General features: G+C 33.5%; 1 protein-coding gene across 2 annotated transcripts in view; it reads right to left on the minus strand.

The window, feature by feature from the left end:
- Nucleotides 1-6,121: 6,121 nt before the first annotated feature.
- The window catches only part of spock1 (SPARC (osteonectin), cwcv and kazal like domains proteoglycan 1), a 339,599-nt gene continuing 325,720 nt past the window's right edge, over nt 6,122-20,000 (minus strand). For both annotated transcript variants that reach the window (XM_062044006.1, XM_062044005.1), the window contains exon 11: nt 6,122-7,234. In XM_062044006.1, the coding sequence (XP_061899990.1) occupies nt 7,041-7,234 (194 nt within the window). In that variant the 3' untranslated portion in view covers nt 6,122-7,040. The remainder of the gene's footprint in view (nt 7,235-20,000) is intronic.

Here is a 20,000-nt window from a genome sequence, read left to right on the forward strand (position 1 = left end):
AAATGCAAAGTAAAGCCTATTTAATAGAAATATTATTTGTTACAACATTACCCCCCCCCCCCCCCCCCTCCCTTCCCGTATCATGACTCTTTTTGGACGTCAAAAAAATCAACACAAGATGTCAAAACGGCCAAAACTGTCAGGTGCCCAGGAAGAAAAAATAGAAAAGAAGAGGAGGAGAAACGAGAAAAAGACAGAGGTAGCAGGTAGGTAAGGTTAGCCTACATGAAACGATTTGTCTGTTACAGAATGTGATAGTAACCTGGCTTTTTAGCATTAAGCTAATGTTACATGATTCGGCAATTGCTAATCAATAAATAGCTAGTTCTGTTTTAACGTCGGGTTAATATTGTGGAGGGGGCTAAATTGTTATGGAAAATGATAATGTAACGTTAGGTAATTACAGTACTCCCACCTTACATTCCTCAGGGACATTTGTATTAGATCTTTTAAGCAGGTGTTTTTTGTTGACATTGTTATTGCCTTTTGGTTAGCTAATATTTGCCCTGCAGGTAATAGTCACTTTTCCACCCCTTTATATATTAGGTATAGATGTAAGCCTAGTTGTTAAAGTGCACATCATTAATGTTAATTAAGCAATATCACATGAGAGGGAATGCTGTTTTTTAATTTGATTCGATTAAAGATAATCATAACATAACATTCTCATATAATATGTTAATTTGCTTTGTTTAAGTAAAAAAAAAGTGAAAGACAAAGCTATTCGGTTTCTTGTGAGTATATACACTTCACTGCCGATGTGGGGGGACGCCACTTAAAATCTTGCCTAGGGCGCCAGATTGGTTAGGGCCAGGCCTGCTCCAGCGACCCCCCGCGACCCCAAAAATGGACAAGCGGTAGAAAATGGATGGATGGATGGATTTTAATAGTGCGCAGATTTTCCTCCATGAGCTAAAATGACTTTGACAGCCCTGCATTATCAGGAATAACTCAAAGATCCAGCTGCTGTTCCCTGACTTCAGTTTTTAGTCGACCTTTGAGTGGAGCACTAAACTCCTTTTGTTTGTGTTTAGTTTTTATGTATCTTACTTGATCGTGACTCATATTACCAACTCCCTCTCATCTCACCTGACTGCCCATCGGTCCGCATGATTGCGGTCAATCATTGTCACTGTAAGTGGGCATCTTTGGGCACTAAAAGCCAATCAATGAGCTTGTGGCGATTCAAAGGGACACACCTGAGCAGCAGTTTTCCGGCCAGCACTAATGTTTGACTTGTCTTTATTGAATACTGAAACGTTATTTTTCACAATTACGCATGTTTTCCCCATCTTAATAAAAATATAACTATAGATGTCAACATTGTGTATTTGTAGTTTGTACTAAGACATTAAATTATTACATAAAAATACCAAGCTTACACCCTTCCCTTAATTTTCACTAAAAGCCAATCAATGAGCTTGTGGGCGATTCAAAGGGACACACCTGAACAGCAGTTTTCCGCCCGGCACTAATGTTTGACTTGTCTTTATTGAATACCGTAACGTTATTTTTCAAAAGTACGCATGTTTTCCCCGTCTTTATCAAAATATAACTATAGATGTCAACATTGTGTATTTGTAGTTTGCACCACGACATAAAATGATTACATAAAAATACCAGTCTTACACCCTTTCCCTTATTGTCACGTCGGCAAGACCGCAGTCCCAGAAATACAATCAATGAGCTTGTACACGCCTAAGCAGCAGTTTTCCGCCCGGCACTAATGTTTGACTTGTCTTTATTGAATACCGTAACGTTATTTTTCACAAGTATGCATGTTTTCCACGTCTTTATCAAAATAGAACTATAGATGTCAACATTGTGTATTTGTAGTTTGTACTACGACATAAAATCATTACATAAAAATACCGGGCTTAAACCGTTCCCTGAATTGTCACGTTGGCAAGACCGCAGCCCCAGAAATACAATCAATGAGCTTGTACACGCCTAAGCAGCAGTTTTCCGCCCGGCACTAATGTTTGACTTGTCTTCATTGAATACTGTAACATTATTTTTCACAAGTACACGTTTTCCCCGTTTTTATCAAAATATTACTATAGATGTCAACATTGTGTATTTGTAGTTTGTACTACGACATTAAATGATTGCATAAAAATACCAGGCTTACACCTTTCCCCTAATTGTCACTAAAAGCCAATCAATGAGCTTGTGGGCGATTCAAAGAGACACACCTGAGCAGCAGTTTTCCGGCCAGCACTAATGTTTGACTTGTCTTTATTGAATACTGAAACGTTATTTTTCACAATTACGCATGTTTTCCCCGTCTTAATAAAAATATAACTATAGATGTCAACATTGTGTATTTGTACTTTGTACTATGACATAAAATCATTACATAAAAATACCTGTCTTACACCCTTTCCCTTATTGTCACGTCGGCAAGACCACAGTCCCAGAAATACGATCAATGAGCTTGTACACGCCTAAGCAGCAGTTTTCCGCCTGGCACTAATGTTTGACTTGTCTTCATTGAATACGTAACGTTATTTTTCACAAGTACGCATGTTTTCCCCGTCTTTATCAAAATATCTCTATAGATGTCAACATTGTGTATTTGTAGTTTGTACTACGACATCAAATTATTACACAAAAATACCGGGCTTTCACCCTTCCCTGAATTGTCACATTGGCAAGACCGCAGCCCCAGAAATACAATCAATGAGCTTGTACACGCCTAAGCAGCAGTTTTCCGCTTGGCACTAATGTTTGACTTGTCTTCATTGAATACCGTAACATTATTTTTCACAAGTATGCATGTTTTCCCCGTCTTTATCAATATATAACTATAGTTGTCAACATTGTGTATTTGTAGTTTGTACTACGACATAAAATGATTACATAAAAATACCGGGCTTACACCCTTCCCCTAATTGTCACTAAAATAAGCTTGTGGGCGATTCAAAGGGACACACCTGAGCAGCAGTTTTCCGCCTGGTACTAATGTTTGACTTGTCTTTATTGAATACGTAACATTATTTTTCACAAGTACACATGTTTTCCCCGTCTTTATCAAAATATAACTATAGATGTCAACATTGTGTATTTGTAGTTTGTACTACGACATAATATTATTACATAAAAATACCGGGCTTACACCTTTCCCCTAATTGTCACTAAAAGCCAATCAATGAGCTTGTGGGCGATTCAAAGGGACACACCTGAACAGCAGTTTTCCGCCAGGCACTAATGTTTGACTTGTCTTTATTGAATACCGTAATGTTTGAATTGTCTTTATTGAATACCGTAACATTATTTTTCACAAGTACGCATGTTTTCCCCGTCTTTATCAAAATATAACTATAGATGTCAACATTGTGTATTTGTAGTTTGTACTACGACATCAAATGATTACATAAAAATACCAGGCTTACACCTTTCCCCTATTGTCACTAAAAGCCAATCAATAAGCTTGTGGGCGATTCAAAGGGACACACCTGAGCAGCAGTTTTCCGCCTGGCACTAATGTTTGACTTGTCTTTATTGAATACCGTAACATTATTTTTCAAAAGTACGCATGTTTTCCCCGTCTTTATCAAAATATAACTATAAATGTCAACATTGTGTATTTGTAGTTTGTACCACGACATAAAATGATTACATAAAAATACCAGTCTTACACCCTTCCCTGAATTGTCACATTGGCAAGACCGCAGCCCCAGAAATACAATCAATGAGCTTGTACACGCCTAAGCAGCAGTTTTCCGCCTGGCACTAATGTTTGACTTGTCTTCATTGAATACGTAACATTATTTTTCACAAGTACGCATGTTTTCCCCGTCTTTATCAAAATATAACTATAGATGTCAACATTGTGTATTTGTAGTTTGTACTACGACATAAAATGATTACATAAAAATACCGGGCTTACACCCTTCCCCTAATTGTCACTAAAATAAGCTTGTGGGCGATTCAAAGGGACACACCTGAGCAGCAGTTTTCCGCCTGGTACTAATGTTTGACTTGTCTTTATTGAATACGTAACATTATTTTTCACAAGTACACATGTTTTCCCCGTCTTTATCAAAATATAACTATAGATGTCAACATTGTGTATTTGTAGTTTGTACTACGACATAATATTATTACATAAAAATACCGGGCTTACACCCTTCCCCTAATTGTCACTAAAAGCCAATCAATGAGCTTGTGGGCGATTCAAAGGGACACACCTGAACAGCAGTTTTCCGCCAGGCACTAATGTTTGACTTGTCTTTATTGAATACCGTAATGTTTGAATTGTCTTTATTGAATACCGTAACATTATTTTTCACAAGTATGCATGTTTTCCCCGTCTTTATCAAAATATAACTATAGATGTCAACATTGTGTATTTGTAGTTTGTACTACGACATCAAATGATTACATAAAAATACCAGGCTTACACCTTTCCCCTATTGTCACTAAAAGCCAATCAATAAGCTTGTGGGCGATTCAAAGGGACACACCTGAGCAGCAGTTTTCCGCCTGGCACTAATGTTTGACTTGTCTTTATTGAATACCGTAACATTATTTTTCAAAAGTACGCATGTTTTCCCCGTCTTTATCAAAATATAACTATAGATGTCAACATTGTGTATTTGTAGTTTGTACTACGACATAAAATCATTACATAAAAATACCGGGCTTACACTGTTCTCTGAATTGTCGCATTGGCAAGACCGCAGCCCCAGTAATCCAATCAATGAGCTTGTACACGCCTAAGCAGCAGTTTTCCGCCTGGCACTAATGTTTGACTTGTCTTCATTGAATACGTAACATTATTTTTCACAAGTACGCATGTTTTGCCCGTCTTTATCAAAATATAACTATAGATGTCAACATTGTGTATTTGTAGTTTGTACTACGACATAAAATCATTACATAAAAATACCGGGCTTACACTGTTCTCTGAATTGTCGCATTGGCAAGACCGCAGCCCCAGTAATCCAATCAATGAGCTTGTACACGCCTAAGAAGCAGTTTTCCGCCTGGCACTAATGTTTGACTTGTCTTTATTGAATACTGAAACGTTATTTTTCACAAGTATGCAAGTTTTCCCCGTCTTTATCAAAATATAACTATAGATGTCAACATTGTGTATTTGTAGTTTGTACTACGACATCAAATGATGACATAAAAATACCAGTCTCATCAAATTATTACACAAAAATACCGGGCTTACACCCTTCCCTGAATTGTCACGTCGGCAAGACCACAGTCCCAGAAATACGATCAATGAGCTTGTACACGCCTAACAGCAGTTTTCCGCCCGGCACTAATGTTTGACTTGTCTTTATTGAATACCGTAACATTATTTTTCACAAGTACGCATGTTTTCCCAATTTTTATCAAAATATAACTATAGATGTCAACATTGTGTATTTGTAGTTTGTACTACAACATAAAATGATTACATAAAAATACCAGGCTTTCACCCTTGAATTGTCACGTTGGCAAGACCGCAGTCCCAGAAATCCAATCAATGAGCTTGTACACGCCTAAGCAGCAGTTTTCCGCCCGGCACTAATGTTTGACTTGTCTTTATTGAATACCGTAACATTATTTTTCACAAGTACGCATGTTTTCCCCGTCTTTATCAAAATATAACTATAGATGTCAACATTGTGTGTTTGTAGTTTGTACTACGACATAAAATCATTACATAAAAATACCGGGCTTACACCCTTCCCCTAATTGTCACTAAAAGCCAATCAATGAGCTTGTGGGCGATTCAAAGGGACACACCTGAGAGGCAGTTTTCCGCCCGGCACTAATGTTTGACTTGTCTTTATTGAATACCGTAACATTATTTTTCACAAGTACGCACGTTTTCCCCGTCTTAATACAAATATAACTATAGATGTCAACATTGTGTATTTGTAGTTTGTACTACGACATAAAATTATTACATAAAAATACCGGGCTTACACCCTTGAATTGTCACGTCGGCCCCAGAAAGCCAATCAATGAGCTTGTGGGCGTTTCAAAGGGACACGCCTGAGCAGCAGTTTTCCGCCTGGCGCTAGTGTTTGACTTGTCTTTATTGAATACCATAACATTATTTTTGGATCAGCGGACCAATGACGCCCACGCAGGAAGCGACACAGACTCAGGTTCCCAAGGTTCAAAAGACACCCAAAGTGTCACTTTACTTAAATTGTCAAACTCACAAAGAAAAGTTCACTTGGTTGACACGGCGCTAGGAGGCAGAACACAAGAGCCTCTCCTCTGCTCCCACATAAGTCCTCCCAGCTCAGGAGCAGCACCTTCTTTAGTGTCCATGCACAGTCAAACAGTCTCGGCAGCCAAAGAACTAACTCGACTTTGCACTTTTTCAGCTTCCTACCTCCTGAGATTGGGAGAAGAACCAAACAAAGGAACAAAAAAAAAACAAAAAAAAAAGACACTAGACAGCATCAACATAGCAAACGAAAAATCTTGTAGCAGCCGCTTGGGCGTCACGTTCTGTTAGAGATGCATAGAGCTTGACCCGAGCCAGGTAATTCTCTCTTTTACAGGAACACGGTGAGAAACATGCAACAACGACGACGACACATCATTAAATCTCATTGCTACCTGCTCGTTCGGGGACAATCAACAGTTAAATAATTTACAATCTTCCATGAAGCAACAGAGAGTGAGAGAGAGAGAGAGAGAGCGAGAGAACTTCAGAGTGGACCAAGACTGGGAGGCGGCGTCCGGACGGGATGAAAGAAGGATGCCGTGGTCTACAGCGGTCCATATTTACATCCGATGCGGTGGCTCATGGATTTGGGCAAACAGACAGGGTTAGGAAGGTTAAAGATGGCAGAATGCTTGTTCTTGAGGCTAAAAGAATAACATCACATCATACGGTTTCCTCTTTGAGTGAAAAATGTAGAAAAAAACCAAGTAGCGATGAGAGAGATCACAGGCCGGTGAAAGAGAGGCTGGAATGGCTTCAAAATCCGTGCTAGATGTTTTCCTGGTCGGCTGATGACAGTGTTAGAACTAAGGTTGGGGGCGGAGGGGGCGGGTGGAGGGAGTGAGGGGCGGAGCTACCAAACGTAGCCCATCTCGTCATCCTTGTCGTCTTCCTCGTCGTCGTCGTCTTCGGTGGTTTCCCGGGGGTGGATCCGACCCCGTCTTTTCTTCTGCCGACCCTGCGAGGCCTCCTCCTCCTCCTCCTGGTCGCCCAGGAGGATGACGGCGCCGCCGCTGCCGAAATCCCCCGACGTCTCCTGATCCTCGACTAGAGGGGGAGACAGGCAGAGTTGTTCACGCTTCCTGCGTGCGGTGAGGTGTATGACATGCCATTTTATACAGTGCAGGCCAAAAGTTTGGACACACCTTCTCCTCATTCAATGCGCTTTCTTTATTTCCGTGACTATTTACATTGTAGATTGTCACTGATGCGCACCCTGAACTCCATTGTAAAAATGGGTGATTCTACATTTGCTGTGTTTGCTCTATTTTATTCTATGCTTAAATCTACCATGTTCACATTGGTTAAGTTTGTAGTTATGTTACCTTGTTTTGATTATTTTATAATTGAAATATTTGAATGATGATAAATGAGTGTGTTGTGGCGGTTGCGGATTTCACCAATGTGTTGGTTTGAGGAGACACTCCATTGCTTTTCCAGACATTTTATTGGTGAACTGCCAACATGAGAATCCTAAACAGGAAGTGCTTAATGTTTAATGGCTTTGTAGAAACACTGAGTCCAAGTTTATTGTGTTCTTCATGGTGTTTTTGAAACTGCACCATTTTTTTCCTCAGAATTATCAACTAACTTGAAGTGTTTTGCCAAAAATATATACAGTACAGACCATAAGTTTGGACACACCTTCTCCTCATTCAATGCGTTTTCTTTATTTCCATGACTATTTACATTGTAGATTGTCACTGAAGATGCGCACCCTGAACTCCATTGTAAAAATGGGTGATTCTACATTTGTTGTGTTTGCTCTATTTTATTCTATGCTTAAATCTACCATGTTCACATTGGTTAAATTTGTAGTTATGTTACCTTGATTACCTTGTTTTGATTATTTTATAATTGCAATATTTGAATGATGATAAATTAATGTGTTGTGGCGGTTGCGGATTTCACCAATGTGTTGGTTTGAGGAGACACTCCATTGCTTTTCCAGACATTTTATTGGTGAACTGCCAACATGAGAATCATAAACAGGAAGTGCATAACATTTAATGGCTTTGTAGAAACACTGAGCCCAAGTTTATTGTGTTCTTCATAGTGTTTTTGAAACTGCACCAATTTTTTTCTCAGAATTTTCAACTAACTTGAAGTGTTTTGCCAAGAATATATACAGTACAGGCCATACGTTTGGACACACCTTCTCCTCATTCAATGCGTTTTCTTTATTTCCATGACTATTTACATTGTAGATTGTCACTGATGCGCACCCTGAACTCCATTGTAAAAAATGGGTGATTCTACATTTGTTGTGTTTGCTCTATATTATTCTATGCTTAAATCTACCATGTTCACATTGGTTAAGTTTGTAGTTATGTTACCTTGATTACCTTGTTTTGACTATTTTATAATTGCAATATTTGAATGATGATAAATGAGTGTGTTGTGGCGGTTGCGGATTTCACCAATGCGGCGGTTTGAGGAGACATTTAATTGCTTTTCCAAACATTTTTAATGGTGGACTGCCAACATGAGAATCCTAAACAGGAAGTGCTTAACGTTTAATGGCTTTGTAGAAACACTGAGCCCAAGATTATTGTGTTCTTCATGGTGTTTTTGAAACTGCACCATTTTTTTCCTCAGAATTATCAACTAACTTGAAGTGTTTTGCCAAGAATATATACAGTACATGCCATAAGTTTGGACACACCTTCTCCTCATTCAATGTGTTTTCTTTATTTCCATGACTAATTACATTGTAGATTGTCACTGATGCGCACCCTGAACTCCATTGTAAAAAATGGGTGATTCTACATTTGTTGTGTTTGCTCTATTTTATTCTATGCTTAAATCTACCAGGTTTACATTGGTTAAGTTTGTAGTTATGTTACCTTGATTACCTTGTTTTGATTATTTTATAATTGAAATATTTGAATGATGATAAATGAATGTGTTGTGGCAGTTGCGGATTTCATCAATGCGGGGGTTTGAGGAAACATTTCATTGCTTTTCCAGACATTTTTAATGGTGGACTGCCAACATGAGAATCCTAAACAGGAAGTGCTTAACGTTTAATGGCTTTGTAGAAACACTGAGCCCAAATGTATTGTGTTCATCATAGTGTTTTTAAAACTGCACCAATTTTTTTGTCAGAATTTTCAACTAACTTAAAGTGTTTTGCCAAGAATATATACAGTACAGAACATAAGTTTGGACACACCTTCTCCTCATTCAATGCGTTTTCTTTATTTCCATGACTATTTACATTGTAGATTGTCACTGATGCGCACCCTGAACTCCATTGTAAAAATGGGTGATTCTACATTTGCTGTGTTTGCTCTATTTTATTCTATGCTGAAATATTAGCTATTGTGCTCAAGCTGTATTTTTCCTATCTGTGCAAGGAAAAAACTTCTTGTCTGAGGGGTGGCCTCAGTCGCAGATGTTATGCTAACAGCCAAGGACTTCAAGGACCTCAACGAAGATAAGACGACAGCACGCAGACGAAGCAGAGACGAGGCGAAAATCACAAGGCCCCAGCACATTCCGTCACGTATTGTGCGTACTGGACCTGCTTTGCATGATATATGCGACCACTCCTTTTAGAGGCGGCCTCAGTGATGTTGACTGTGGAACTCCTGAATAAATAGAGGGACACGGGAGCTGTACCTTAGAGTGTAGGGCGAGACTGTGACTAAGTGTGCAGCTCCAAAAACACACACATAGGGTACAAGTGCACTCTCCTTGAGTGCCTTTTATTACTGTGTTCAAATCAGCTGGCCTTAAGGCCACGGAGCAGACCTGTTTGCTTCCTGCGAGGTGAGGAACGAGTTGTTTGAGGCCGGTGTGGCACAGCCTCACTTGTCGTGATAAAAAACAAAATATTACCGTGCATTCTGCGTTTTCCCCAAGCTTTGAACCCCGCGGCTTATAAAAAGGTGCAGCTGATAATGGCTAGAGATGTCCGATAATATTGGTGGTTGTAAATAATGTTAATGAGATGAATTCATAATAAAATTCCCTTCAAGAAAAAAGTAACTTTTTAATTAAAATTTAAAAAAAAAGCCTTTTACCCAAAAATGTGTTACTCGTTGAAAAACAACCCAAAAAATGGGTCATAATTTTGAAAACCCAGAAATTTAGTTAAAATAATATCCTTATAACTAGAGATGTTTGATAATATTGATAAATGCTTTAAAATGTAATCGGTATCGGTTTCAAAAAGTAAAATGTATGACTTTTTAAAACGCCGCTGTGTACACGGACGCGGGGAGAAGTACAGAGCGTCAATAAACCTTTGCGTGCCGGCCCAGTCACATAATATATACGGCTTTTCACACACAAAAGTGAATGCAAAGCATACTTGGTCAACAGCCATACAGGTCACACTGAGGGTGGCCGTATAAACACCTTTAACACTGTTACAAATATGCGCCACACTGTGAACCCACACCAAACAAGAATGACAAAACACATTTCGGGAGAACATCCGCACCGTAACACAACATAAACACAACACAACAAATACCCAGAACTAGGGATGTCCGATAATGGCTTTTTGCCGATATCCGATATTCCGATATTGTCCAACTCTTTAATTACCGATACCGATATCAACCGATACCGATATCAACCGATATATGCAGTCGATAAATTAACACATTATTATGCCTAATTTGGACAACCATGTATGGTGAAGATAAGGTACTTTTTAAAAAAAATAATAAAATAAGATAACTAAATTAAAAACATTTTATTGAATAAAAAAAAGTAAAACAATATAAAAACAGTTACATAGAAACTAGTAATGAATGAAAATGAGTAAAATTAACTGTTAAAGGTTAGTACTATTAGTGGAGCAGCAGCACGCACAATCATGTGTGCTTACGGACTGTATCCCTTGCAGACTGTATTGATATATATTGATATACAATGTAGGAAGCAGAATATTGATAACAGAAAGAAATGGGGGGAGGGAGGTTTTTTGGGTTGGTGCACTAATTGTAAGTGTATCTTGTGTTTTTTATGTTGATTTAATAAAAAAAAACAAAAAAACAAAAAACAAAAAAAACGATACAGATAATAAAAAAACAGATACCGATAATTTCCGATATTACATTTTAACGCATTTATCGGCCGATAATATCGGCAGGCCGATATTATCGGACATCCCTACCCAGAACCCCTTGCAGCACTAACTCTTCCGGGACGCTGCAATATACACCCCCCCCCCCCCCAACCCCGCCCACCTCAACCTCCTCATGCTCTCTCAGGGAGAGCATGGCCCAAATTCCAAGCTGCTGTTTTGAGGCATGTTAAAAAAAATAATGCACTTTGTGACTTCAATAATAAATATGGCAGTGCCATGGTGGCACTTTTTTTCCATAACTTGAGTTGATTTATTTTGGAAAACCTTGTTACATTGTTTAATGCATCCAGCGGGGGCATCACAACAAAATGAGGCATAATAATGTGTTCATTCCACCACTGTATATATCGGTATGGGTTGATATCGGAATCGGTAATTAAGAGTTGGACAAATCGGATATCGGCAAAAAAAGCCATTATCGGACATCTCTAGTTTCCACAGAAAACAAAAAGACACTGAAAATGTGTGTTATGGTTTGTGCTATGGCGCCATCTTTTGGATGAGTATTGGAATTGTATTTCCTGTTTCATCCTTTGAACTGGAAGTACAACCGTCCATAGCGTTGCTGCTCGGAAGGATTCCTCATTTGTCACCCAAAGCAACCTTTGTAAGTTCTTCCAGTGTAACTAAAACAATTCGCTGGCTGGCCGTATCTGGCCCGTGGGCCGTAGTTTGGGGAACCCCTGATCTACATCAACAATATGACTTGCCTGAGCGGCTGGACAGGACAGATTAAGAACAACATTTTAAAAATAAAAATAAATACAATCGATTTTTGTTTTTATTTGTAATAAATGATTCCTAATTCGGCGGAAATGTATTCATCGTAGTCTTGTCTGGAACCAATTAACAGTAAAGAACGAAGGACAACTGTAATGTAATTATGTTTTTATAGTTATATAAAGTATTGACATGTATTTAAGACAAACATAAATAGTTGTAAAATAATTTGGAAAACTGCTTTTCAACACGATTTCTGGGGGAAAAAAACTTTTTAACATAAAAAACAAAGACATTTTTCAGGATTTCACAGCATTTAACAGTGTTTATTCATTTCTTCTTTTTATTTTTAGTGCATTGACATGTATTTAAGGCAACCCTCAATAGTTGTAAAAACATTGAAAAAAATGCTTTTCAACACATTTTTTGGGGAAAAAAACCTTTCAACATAAAAATCGAAGACACATTTTTCTGGATTTTATAGTATTTAACAGTATTTTTTTTTTTTGTGCATTGGCATGTACTTAAGACAACCCTTTATAGTTTTAAAAACATTAAAAAAAAGATTTTCAACAAGTTTTTTTTGGGAAAAAAAACGTTTCAACATAAATATCAAAGACACATTTTTCGGGATTTTACAGCATTTAACAGTATATACTTTTTTTTTAGTGCATTGACATGTATTTAAGACAACCCTCAATAGTTGTAAAAATATTAAAAAAACTGCTTTTCAACACGTTTTTTTGGGGAAAAAAACATTTCAACATAAAAATCGAAGACACATTTTTCGGGATTTTATAGCATTTTTTAACAGTATTTTTTCGTTTCATTTTTTTTTTTAGTGCATTGACAAGTATTTAAGACAACCCTCAATAGTTGTAAACATAAAAAAAAAACCTACTTTTCAACAGGTTTTTTTTGGGGAAAAAAATATTTCAACATAAAAATCGAAGACACATTTTTCGGGATTTTACAGCATTTAACAATATATATATATATATTTTTTTTAGTGCATTGACATGTATTTAAGACAACCCTCAATAGTTGTAAAAATATTAAAAAAACTGCTTTTCAACACGTTTTTTTGGGGAAAAAAACATTTCAACATAAAAATCGAAGACACATTTTTCGGGATTTTATAGCATTTTTTAACAGTATTTTTTCGTTTCATTTTTTTTTTTTAGTGCATTGACAAGTATTTAAGACAACCCTCAATAGTTGTAAAAATATTTAAAAAAATGCTTTTCAACACGTTTTTTTGGGGAAAAAAACATTTCAACATAAAAATCGAAGACACATTTTTCGGGATTTTATAGCATTTTTTAACAGTATTTTTTCGTTTCATTTTTTTTTTAGTGCATTGACAAGTATTTAAGACAACCCTCAATAGTTGTAAACATTAAAAAAAACTGCTTTTCAACAGGTTTTTTTGGGGAAAAAAATATTTCAACATAAAAATCGAAGACAAATTTTTCGGGATTTTACAGCATTTAACAGTATATATATATATATATATATATATATATATATATATATATATATATATATATATATATATATATATATATATATATATATATATATATATATATATATATATATATATATATATATATATATATATATATATATATATATATATATATATTTTTTTTTAGTGCATTGACATGTACTTAAGACAACCCTCAATAGTTGTAAAAATATTCAAAAAACTGCTTTTCAACATGTTGTTTTGGGGAAAAAACCATTTCAACATAAAAATCGAAGACACATTTTTCGGGATTTTATAACATTTTTTAACAGTATTTTTTCGTTTCATTTTTTTTAGTGCATTGACAAGTATTTAAGACAACCCTCAATAGTTGTAAACATTTAAAAAAAAACTGCTTTTCAACAGGTTTTTTTGGGAAAAAAAATATTTCAACATAAAATCGAAGACACATTTTTTAGGATTTTACAGCATTTAACAGCATTTTTTCATTTCATTTTTTTTAGTGCATTGACATGTATTTAAGACAACCCTCAATAGTTGTAAAAACATTTTAAAAAACTGCTTTTCAACAGGTTTTTTGGGGAAAAAAATTTCAACATAAAAATCGAAGACAAATTTTTCAGGATTTTACAGCATTTAACAGTATTTATTCAATTCATTTTTTTTTTTAGTCCATTGACAAGTATTTAGGCAACCCTAAATAGTTGTAAAAAAAAAAATTAACTGCTTTTCAACAGGTTATTTGGGGTAAAAAACATTTCAACATAAAAATTGAAGACACATTTTTGCGGATTTTCAGCATTTAACAGTATTTTTTTTTTTTAGTGCATTGACATGTACTTAAGACAACCCTCAATAGTTGTAAAAACATTTTTAAAAACTGCTTTTCAACACGTTTTTTGGGAAAAAAAAACTTTCAACATAAAAATCGAAGACACATTTTTGTGGATTTTCAGCATTTAACAGTATTTTTTTTTTAGTGCATTGACATGTATTTAAGACAACCCTCAATGGTTGTAAAAACATTTAAAAAACTGCTTTTCAACACGTTTTTTGTGGGAAAAAAACATTTCAACATAAAAACCGAAGACACATTTTTCGGGATTTTACAGCATTTAACAATATATATATATATTTTTTAAATTATTTTTTTGTGGATTGACATGTATTCAAGACAACCCTCAATAGTTGTAAACATTTAAAAAAAAACTGCTTTTCAACACGTTTTTTTGGGGAAAAAAAACATTTCAACATAAAAATCGAAGACACATTTTTCGGGATTTTATAGCATTTTTTAACAGTATTTTTTCGTTTCATTTTTTTTTTAGTGCATTGACAAGTATTTAAGACAACCCTCAATAGTTGTAAACATTTTAAAAAAAACTGCTTTTCAACAGGTTTTTTTGGGGAAAAAAATATTTCAACATAAAAATCGAAGACAAATTTTTCGGGATTTTACAGCATTTAACAGTACATATATATATATTTTTAGTGCATTGACATGTATTTAAGACAACCCTCAATAGTTGTAAAAATATTTAAAAAACTGCTTTTCAACACGTTTTTTTGGGGAAAAAAACATTTCAACATAAAAACCGAAGACACATTTTTCGGGATTTTATAGCATTTTTTAACAGTATTTTTTCGTTCCATTTTTTTTTAGTGCATTGACAAGTATTTAAGACAACCCTCAATAGTTGTAAACATTTAAAAAAAAACTGCTTTTCAACAGGTTTTTTTGGGGAAAAAAATATTTCAACATAAAAATCGAAGACAAATTTTTCGGGATTTTACAGCATTTAACAGTACATATATATATATTTTTAGTGCATTGACATGTATTTAAGACAACCCTCAATAGTTGTAAAAATATTTAAAAAAACTGCTTTTCAACACGTTTTTTTGGGGAAAAAAACATTTCAACATAAAAACCGAAGACACATTTTTCGGGATTTTATAGCATTTTTTAACAGTATTTTTTCGTTCCATTTTTTTTTAGTGCATTGACAAGTATTTAAGACAACCCTCAATAGTTGTAAACATTTAAAAAAAAACTGCTTTTCAACAGGTTTTTTTGGGGAAAAAAATATTTCAACATAAAAATCGAAGACAAATTTTTCGGGATTTTACAGCATTTAACAGTATATATATATATATATATATATATATATATATATATATATATATATATATATATATATATATATATATATATATATATATATATATATATATATATATATATATATATATATATATATATTTTGTGTGTGCATTGACATGTATTTAAGACAACCCTCAATGGTTGTAAAAATATAAAAAAACTGCTTTTCAACACTTTTTTTGGGGGAAAAAAACATTTCAACATAAAAATCGAAGACACATTTTTCGGGATTTTATAGCATTTTTTAACAGTATTTTTTCGTTTCATTTTTTTTTTAGTGCACTGACAAGTATTTATGACAACCCTCAATAGTTGTAAACATTTTTAAAAAAACTGCTTTTCAACAGGTTTTTTGGGGGAAAAAAATATTTCAACATAAAAATCGAAGAAACATTTTTCGGGATTTTACAGCATTTAACAGTATATATATATATATATTTTTTAGTGCATTGACATGTATTTAAGACAACCCTCAATAGTTGTAAAAATATAAAAAAAACTGCTTTTCAACACTTTTTTTGGGGAAAAAAACATTTCAACATAAAAATCGAAGACACATTTTTCGGGATTTTATAGCATTTTTTAACAGTATTTTTTCCTTTCATTTTTTTTTTTAGTGCACTGACAAGTATTTATGACAACCCTCAATAGTTGTAAACATTTTTAAAAAAACTGCTTTTCAACAGGTTTTTTTGGGGAGAAAAATATTTCAACATAAAAATCGAAGAAACATTTTTCGGGATTTTACAGCATTTAACAGTATATATATATATATATATATATATATATATATATATATATTTTAGTGCATCGACATGTATTTAAGACAACCCTCAATAGTTGTAAAAATATAAAAAAAACTGCTTTTCAACACGTTTTTTGGGGGAAAAAAACATTTCAACATAAAAATCGAAGACACATTTTTCGGGATTTTATAGCATTTTTTAACATTATTTTTGCGTTTCATTTTTTTTTTTAGTGCATTGACAAGTATTTAAGACAACCCTCAATAGTTGTAAACATAAAAAAAAAAACTGCTTTTCAACAGGTTTTTTTGGGGAAAAAAATATTTCAACATAAAAATCGAAGACAAATTTTTCGGGATTTTACAGCATTTAACAGTATATATATATATATATATATATATATATATATATATATATATATATATATATATATATATATATATATATATATATATATATATATATATATATATATATATATATATATATATATATATATATATATATATATATATATATATATTTAGTGCATTGACATGTATTTAAGACAACCCTCAATAGTTGTAAAAATATTTAAAAAACTGCTTTTCAACACGTTTTTTTGGGGAAAAAAACATTTCAACATAAAAATCAAAGACACATTTTTCGGGATTTTATAGCATTTTTTAACAGTAGTTTTTCGTTTCATTTTTTTTTTAGTGCATTGACAAGTATTTAAGACAACCCTCAATAGTTGTAAACATTTAAAAAAAAACTGCTTTTCAACAGGTTTTTTTGGGGAAAAAAATATTTCAACATAAAAATCGAAGACAAATTTTTCGGGATTTTACAGCATTTAACAATACATATATATATTTTTTATTTTATTTTTTTTGTGTGCATTGACATGTATTTAAGACAACCCCCAATAGTTGTAAAAAAAAAATTAAAAACTGCTTTTCAACACTTTTTTTGGGGAAAAAAAACATTTCAACATAAAAATCGACGACACGTTTTTCGGGATTTTACAGCATTAAACAGTATTTATTTATTTCATTTTGTTTTGGTGCATTGACATGTATTTAAGACAACCCTCAATAGTTGTAAAAATATTTAAAAAACTGCTTTTCAACACGTTTTTTTGGGGAAAAAAACATTTCGACATAAAAATCGAAGACACATTTTTCGGGATTTTATAGCATTTTTTAACAGTATTTTTTCGTTTAATTTTTTTTTAGTGCATTGACAAGTATTTAAGACAACCCTCAATAGTTGTAAACATTTAAAAAAAAACTGCTTTTCAACAGGTTTTTTTGGGGAAAAAAATATTTCAACATAAAAATCGAAGACAAATTTTTCGGGATTTTACAGCATTTAACAGTATATATATATATATTTATATATTTTTAGTGCATTGACATGTACTTAAGACAACCCTCAATAGTTGTAAAAATATTAAAAAAACTGCTTTTCAACACGTTTTTTTGGGGAAAAAAACATTTCAACATAAAAATCGAAGACACATTTTTCGGGATTTTATAGCATTTTTTAACAGTATTTTTTCGTTTCATTTTTTTTTAGTGCATTGACAAGTATTTAAGACAACCCTCAATAGTTGTAAACATTTTAAAAAAAATGCTTTTCAACAGGTTTTTTTGGGGAAAAAAATATTTCAACATAAAAATCGAAGACACATTTTTCGGGATTTTACAGCATTTAACAGTATATATATATATATATATATATATATTTTTAGTGCATTGACATGTATTTAAGACAACCCTCAATAGTTGTAAAACAAGGTTTTTTGGGAAAAAAAATTTCAACATAAAAATCGAAGAAACACTTTTCGGGATTTTACAGCATTTAACAGTATATATATATATATATATATATATATATATATATATATATATATATATATATATATATATATATATATATATATATATATATATATATATTTTTTTTTTTTTTTTTTAGTGCATTGACATGTATTTAAGACAACCCTCAATAGTTGTAAAAATATTTAAAAAACTGCTTTTCAACACGTTTTTTTGGGGAAAAAAACATTTCAACATAAAAATCGAAGACACATTCTTTGGGATTTTATAGCATTTTTTAACAGTATTTTTTCGTTTCATTTTTTTTTTAGTGCATTGACAAGTATTTAAGACAACCCTCAATAGTTGTAAACATTTAAAAAAAAACTGCTTTTCAACAGGTTTTTTTGAGAAAAAAAACATTTCAACATAAAAATCGAAGACAATTTTTTTAGGATTTTACAGCATTTAACAGTATTTTTTCATTTCTTTTTTTTTTTAGTGCATTGACATGTATTTAAGACAACCCTCAATAGTTGTAAAAACATTTTAAAAAACTGCTTTTCAACAGGTTTTTTGGGAAAAAAAATTTCAACATAAAAATCGAAGACAAATTTTTCAGGATTTTACAGCATTTAACAGTATTTATTCAATTCATTTTTTTTTTAGTCCATTGACAAGTATTTAGGCAACCCTCAATAGTTGTAAAACATTTTTTTAACTGCTTTTCAACAGGTTTTTTTGAGGAAAAAAATATTTCAACATAAAAATCGAAGACAAATTTTTCGGGATTTTACAGCATTTAACAATACATATATATATTTTTTATTTAATTTTTTTTGTGTGCATTGACATGTATTTAAGACAACCCCCAATAGTTGTAAAACAAAAATTAAAAACTGCTTTTCAACACGTTTTTTGGGGAAAAAAAACATTTCAACATAAAAATCGAAGACACGTTTTTCGGGATTTTACAGCATTAAACAGTATTTATTTATTTCATTTTGTTTTGGTGCATTGACATGTATTTAAGACAACCCTCAATAGTTGCAAACAATTTAAAAAAAAAAAAATCCAAAAGGCGCACTGTCGATTTTTGAGAAAATTAAAGGATTTGAAGTGCGCCTTTTAGTCCAAAAAATACGGTACTAGCAATGAATTGCCAGTAAATAATGACAGTAAACGTTACAGTGAAAGTAATGTCAATATTAGCCAGCAGTTAGCTGTGAAGCTGCAATGACATTCTTTACAGAGTCTGCATCACATTTCTTACTCCTTTGACGGTTGATGACTTTGCTTTCTTAAAGTTGGCATGACAACTTTTCCAAGTCTCTGAGTCACGGCTCTGTCACTTCAGATCACTGGTGTGTATGTGTGAGTGTGTGTGTGTGTGTGTGCGTGTGTGTGTGTGTCTAGGTGTGAGTGACGGGAAGGAGTCACCACCTGTTGTTTTCTAGGGAAAAATATCTTGTATATTTCTTCGTCAATGTGGTAATTGTCCCGTACATTAAACCCTCAACCACAGCCTATATCAACACATGCTAGTCGGGATTATTTACAGAAGGTCATAGCAACCTACTGGTCATGCATGTACAAAACACAAAACCAGTGAAGTTGTCACGTTGTGTAATTGGTAAACAAAAACAAAATACAATGATTTGCAAATCCTTTTCAATTTATATTCAATTGAATAGACTGCGTTTCTGGGTGTTGTTGATAAATGGCTCTGGCTTTGCATAGGAGAGTTTTAACTTGCACTTACAGATGTAGCGACCAACTGTAGTT

Source organism: Entelurus aequoreus, linkage group LG04 (genome assembly GCF_033978785.1).
Source record: "Entelurus aequoreus isolate RoL-2023_Sb linkage group LG04, RoL_Eaeq_v1.1, whole genome shotgun sequence".
Taxonomy (NCBI): domain Eukaryota; kingdom Metazoa; phylum Chordata; class Actinopteri; order Syngnathiformes; family Syngnathidae; genus Entelurus; species Entelurus aequoreus.